At 31.3% G+C, this 6,435-nt stretch overlaps 1 protein-coding gene across 1 annotated transcript; it reads right to left on the reverse strand.

The window, feature by feature from the left end:
- Nucleotides 1–4,847: 4,847 nt before the first annotated feature.
- LOC128191842 (uncharacterized) lies at nt 4,848–5,718 on the reverse strand. The gene is made up of 2 exons (XM_052864166.1): nt 5,587–5,718; nt 4,848–5,485 (listed from the first exon to the last, which is right to left on the reverse strand). Exons 1-2 carry the CDS (start codon nt 5,666–5,668, stop codon nt 4,983–4,985), a joined length of 585 nt encoding a protein of 194 aa, XP_052720126.1. The 5' UTR covers nt 5,669–5,718; the 3' UTR covers nt 4,848–4,982.
- Nucleotides 5,719–6,435: the final 717 nt, after the last annotated feature.

Below are 6,435 nucleotides of genomic sequence, written 5' to 3' on the forward strand. Positions count from 1 at the left end.
CATTTTGCATAAAGTTAAATAAAAAGACGCTTATAAAAATATCTGAAAGTAGAGGTTCAGCTCGGAGCCATGTATATATTACTTACTTTTTTCTGAAATGTAACTTTTGCCATATAGTGCAAAAGTTTAAACCTAATCGCGAAATATAAAAAGAAACAAAACATAAAGTAAAATAAACGAAACAAAACAAAACAAAAACAAGACTAAGGGTATGCCAAATTTTATCAAAACTTCTTTTTTTGCTGGATCCAACTTAATGCAATCCAATTTCAGCCATAAGTTTGTCGTGACTGGCGTTTATTTAGGTTGCTGTAGGTCTGCATTACTGACAGACACGGAGACACTCGTGACTGAATGACTGCACGCAAAATGGGCACATGACGTCATACAGTTGAAATGTAATTGTTACGTATTCTCTTTCATCTGTAACGAGACAATCAAATTGATTAATATTTGAATTTTTTTCCCGAGGTGCAATTGTTTTTTATACAACGGTTAATATATACATCAAGCTTTTAACAATTTTGAAAAGAAAGCTTTGTTCAAAGAAAGGATTGCAACAATGTTTTGTATATTCTCAACTCAAGATCTTTATATGTTGAAGGTTTGTTTGACTTGACATTTGTCTTAAATGAACAGTGTCGAATTGAGTGTCATTTCCTATGAAAGAATTGCATTTTATGATTGAAAAAAAATCATCTTCTGTATATTGTAGGCCTTTGATCGTAGTGCAATTTATTATTTTTGAAAAAAATTAGTCAGTGATCTACTATTTGGGTTAGTGGCATTTAATTTAATTTTGAAAAATTTGAAAAAAAAATAAATTTTACACTATGACTGAAATTTTATTGAGTGGGAAAATATACCACAGTTCTTAACCTTTTTAAAAAGAAATAACTTTTATGAAGAGCAGTGTACTAGTAGCTAGATAGATACAAAGCAAAAGGTTTGAGCAAAATTTTTAAAAATATTCAGTCTGAATTTTTCTCTCCAGTTTTCCAAACCCTAGCGATTTTTCATTCAATTTAAAAAAAAAAATGAAATGATAATAACAATTCATTATTTATAGTACTAAACTACTTATATTGTCCTTATTCTGCTGGCAAATAATTTGTATTAGGTTAACAAATTCGAGAATTTATATATATTTAATGTTTGTCGTACGAATATGTGAGACAAATCTAACAGAAAATATGAAAATTCTAATACAGTTTTTGTCTAGATCAAAGAGACGCCGCGGGTATTATTCTACATATTGAACGAACGTCTTCTTTTGATTATCAGATCAGAAATACCTATTAGTCTCAGTTAATTCAAAACTTAGAAACATAAAAGAAAGTTTATAAACCATGTCAATTTCACAGTTAGTTCCACTCAAACGGTGTGTATTGCCTCAATATTTTTTTTTTTTTGGGGGGGGGGGTCTCAGTGCTGCTGTTCCAAGGACCTTTTTTACATTTAATAAAAGAAGTATTAATCTAATTACCCTTTAATTGAAAAGAATGTGATTCAAAGATATTTTATAAATACGAGAGGTGCATAAATCTCCGTAAGGAAATTGTTTTTGTTCATGTTTAAAGGGGCATGGTCACGAGTTTGGTCAAATTCTGTTTTTATGTTTTAATTATTTACAATGCTTTAGAAATGCATTTCTAATGATCAAATAAAATTTGAGAGCCATTCCTAGAGTTATAAGTAAGATACAGGATAAACAATTCTTAGTCATGTAAACAAGACTCGTGCCCTGTTTTTGTTTATATAGGTTCAATATACCAATAAAAATCTTTTTCCAGTTATTTGTCTATCTTTTTGATTTATTTTAAGCATGAATAAACAGTTTCTAACGTTTAAGACAATCGTTTGCGGTTTAAAACTGAAATTTTTACTTCAACGTTCAAAATGTAAACAAACGCTTTGTTTACAAAGCGAAGAATTTCAAGCTCTGTAACTCGCTTATAACTCAACAAATGACACTCAAATTTCGGTTGCCTGTTAGAAATGCCTTTCTGAAGCATTGTAATTATTAAAATCGGAAAAATAATTTTCGACCAAAATCGTGACCATGCCCCTTTAAGTGTCTTTGAAGAAAAGATTTTCCCCTTGGATCGATTTCAACTGTACTTCTTTGACAGGTATGTTTATTCTCGTTTAAATACTTAAAAAACTAATGGAATAAGTAGCATGGGAAAGCTTAGTTATGATTAAAATTTTTCTAAGAAATTCAATTTAGTGTATCAAGTCGTTTAATTGGTATCAACAAAAACCCATTGGTTGAGGTGTAAAACTTTATTAAGAAACTGTGGAAATTCTTTAAAAAGGTGATATTTTTTCCTTCATAAACTTCATCGTATAAATTAATCAATTGATTACTTAGTTTTTTATGTAATATCAAAATGACAAAGTGAAAAACCTTACCTTTATTACTTATGTACTGAAAAAAAAAACCCATTTGTATACAAAACAAGAATCGCCATTAGAAGAATCGTATATACAACCATCGCGTTCCACAATGCGTTTCACATATAAGTGAAAATAATTTGAATTGCTGTGATGTGTTTTTGGTAATCTTGGTGGTCTTTTTTGTAATTCTGGATTTTAATCATTTAAGGGATTTCTGTTTTAATGAGAGATCTGTCTTTTCTAATCAGTTCAGCAAAGAACATTTTTAGAATTCAACCATGCATAGTGGAATCTTTTGCAAATTCAGATTGATTTAGTAACAATTGCAATGTTTAAGACGATTTGTTGTTTAATTCCTCACAGACCATCAGAGGTATATGATAAGAATTCCTAAGAATTCCTATTGTATTTTACGATCTGACAGACTTATATTTAATCCATCAAACTATAATCAATTTATTTATTAAATTGAATAGACCAAGGGCAAATCGTTGTAATGTAGTATGTGTAATCTCTGCACTCTGAAACGTCTAAAATAATAAATATGAAAGGAGCATATTTACTGACACCTTATGATGTTTAGAACTCATAATAGAGAGGTTTAGCAGACCAACGGGTACGCGAACTTGTACGTGTAGGTTACAAGTTAGAACAACGCGTACCAGCTCACATTACTTTTCTTGTTTAGCAGTTGTAACGTGTACCTGTACGTGTAAATGTTTTAATGTACTTCTAGAAATCCTCTCCTGCTAAGCTGAGAATTTTAGTCACAGTCGAAAATTGAAAATTATGTATGTGTTAATTTTAATATACATCATTCTTTATATATGTATATTTTATATGATCACAGATGAATAAAATAGGAGAGCCATTGCATGTTTGGAGGAAGAGATACGTGTATTAATATTCCAATAATATATTAAGTTTTAATGAAAATTTATGTTTGTTGATATCAGTATTCACATTAGATATTCAGGCTTTAGAAAATAGCCAACACTGAAACAGAAGTTACAAGTTCTACTTTATGGGAACTTTACAATTTACACGTATGTTAATTCGGGAATAAAACAATCTGTAAATAATTCCTAAAAAATATGATAATTTATTTATTTTCAGCACTTTTCAATAACCAGTAATTTCATATTTCGTTCGGAATTTTTTTAACAGAGGAAGAATTTTTTCCGGCAGGAATAGTGTTGAAGGTTTTTTGGGAAAAGAGACAGGCACTCCCCTTAAATGGAATTTCCATTATAAAAGGAATAAAATAGAAAAAGTTATGTTACTGTTGAAAGAAACTGTCTAATATTAGAACAATACATTTGTCTGATTATTTTGTTGACTGGTGAACAGGATATCCAAGCGTTTTTAGCCGAGTTTATTACTAGTCTAGTGCCTAAAAGCCGATCTAAGAATGAATCCACAATGTTTTATATCTAACTTTTATCAACATAATAATACGAAATAACATACTATTCTGAATCAGTAGTTCGGAGTTATGGTTGTTTTTGATCGTTGTGTATGTACGCTTTTTTTTTTAAAAAAGACGACAAATCCACAAAAGTTATTAAGAAGTGCATATCCTGTCTTAATTGGCAAATTTATTTATTGCATATTACATTCCCAATATAAGCAAACATATAGTTTGAAAATCTCATTGCTAAATGATAGTTTAACCTCAAAATGCACCTTAGAGTAAACAAAAGTACAAAGCAAGCATTTTAAAATATGTACCAAGAGAAGAGGATCTTATGGTGGCATATCTCTGCCCCTTGTGTGCAAGTTATTTTTCTACTTATTATGTCGACATGCAAGATAAATATGTTGACATGCAAGATAGTTATGTCAACATGCAACATAACTATGTTGACATGCAAGAAAACTGCAATCAAATAAGAGTTATAAAAAATCTCAAATATCGCCAACATGTGACATCCAAGATGCTAGATACGCTACCTATTGATGTCAAAATGCAACTTATTTATGTTAACATGCAACTTCTTTATGTTAGCATGCAACTTATTTATGTCGACATGCAACTTATTTATGTCGACATGCAAGTTAGTTATGTTAACATGCAAGATAAATATGTTGACATGCAACATATTTATGTCGACATGCAACTAAGTTATGTTGACATACAACTTATAAGTTATTTATCTTGCATGTAAACATAACTTAGTTGCATGTCAACATATTTATCTCGCATGTCAACATAAGTAAGTTGCATGTTAACATAACTAAGTTGCATGTCGACATAAATAAGTTGCATGTCGACATAAATAAGTTGCATGTCGACATAAAAAGGAGGCATCTTGCATCTTGGATGTCACAGGTGGGCGATATTTGAGATTTTTTGAGATTTTGTATAATTCTCATCTGATTGCAATTTTCTTGCATGTCAACATAGTTATGTTGCATGTCGACATAATGATCTTGCATGTCAACATATTTATCTTGCATGTCGACATATTTAATAGAAAAATAACATGCACACAAGGGGCAGAGATATGCCACCATAGGATCTGAAAAGAAGCACTGTTAAAAGTATTAAGTACAACGTTCAACTTGACATAGCAGGATTTTTAGTACACTCCAAGTCTTTTAACAGGTTTCCTTAGATAATCGGCTGAATTCCCTGCAGTCATGCTGGCTATGATATTGCTATTTGCAATAGAAAATGCGTTTAGAACACACACTGTTCGACAATGGGGAGATCCAGCGCCATGTTCCTGTTGACATCTCGCGCAAATAGGATCATTGACACTGCTCGTACTCGAACCTATAACTGGACACATGCGTGTGCACTGATTGGAATTTGGTCCGTATATGAAGAGACAAAACACGCAGAAACTGGTCCCATGGGTTTCAGGCCTTCTTCCGTGACAAAAAGTGTTACATTGTGGAGATCCGACGCCATGGATAGATTGACAGTAGGCACACTGAATGTCATAACGGCGGACCCCGGTTTGAGGCTGAGATACAACAGGTCCAGGATAAGGTAATGGATTCATACAGTGAAAATAACACTGAGGGGAAAATATTCCGTAGATAAGTTCACATATCCTACAAATAGGGGTAAATCCTCCTGTTTGAGAAAATCATTTCATTCAGAATTTACATTTAAATGTTAAGTGTATAAAAAAATTAAACAATGCTTTTAGAAGATATTTCAATATTTTTTCTTACCTTCAATTTTATCTTTGGCCAGAACCAATCCTGGACCGTTTACTATCACCAGCCAGACCAACAGGGCACCTGTTCCTCTCATTGTTCAGAGATCAGTTCAATTGAAGAACCGGATACACAGGCTATATACTACGTTCGACACAGATGTCCGCTGTCAGAATGCGGAAATCTTTGTAATTTTAAAATAAGTTAAGGAAAGTCCACCTATTAATTATTTTCATGTCATATTGTCCAACAAGAATGAACAAAAAGCCCATTAATGTGTTTATAAAAAATGAACCGAGATCGTTCTTGTCTAATTAGTGTTTTAAAAAGGTGTTGTTTACATAGGGAATTTAAAACAATTAAAATATAATTTTAATAACTTTCTAGATTGGATGTTTGTTAAGAATAATTAATCTTGTTTGTATCGGCGGTCTTAACTGCGGCAAAGTTTGATTTATAGTTGTTTATATATTCGAAAAGATTAAATAAAGATCGTACATTACAGTTAATAACTATAATCATGGTCAACTGTTAATAAAAGATATCAATTTTTACAAAAATGGCCTCATGATACAATTCAAGAATCTTCTATTGGAGTTAAATACAGAATTTATAAAACAAGTATTGAATGTTAACGTTCCTTATTATTGTAACCTAGCCAATGAGGAAAAATATTAGTTAAATTTTAGATACAAATTATCACCTTCTTGTATAGGTAGGAAGGTGGAGTAGTGTTCAACGTTATTGCAATTTATATACTAATAACAGAATTGGCGATAAATTTCAATTCGATTAAGATTGTAAAGCATAGGTAATTTACGTAGTCGGTTTTTTTTAGCTGAAGTATGCCTTTTGAAAAGTATG

Source organism: Crassostrea angulata, chromosome 7 (genome assembly GCF_025612915.1).
Source record: "Crassostrea angulata isolate pt1a10 chromosome 7, ASM2561291v2, whole genome shotgun sequence".
Taxonomy (NCBI): Eukaryota; Metazoa; Mollusca; class Bivalvia; order Ostreida; family Ostreidae; genus Magallana; species Magallana angulata.

Coding starts and splice junctions, on each gene's coding strand:
- LOC128191842 (XM_052864166.1), bottom strand. CDS start 5,668: ATGAGAGGAACAGGTGCCCTGTTGGTCTGGCTGGTGATAGTAAACGGT. Junction 5,486..5,586: donor GGCCAAAGATAAAATTGAAG/GTAAGAAAAAAT, acceptor TTTCTCAAACAG/GAGGATTTACCCCTATTTGT.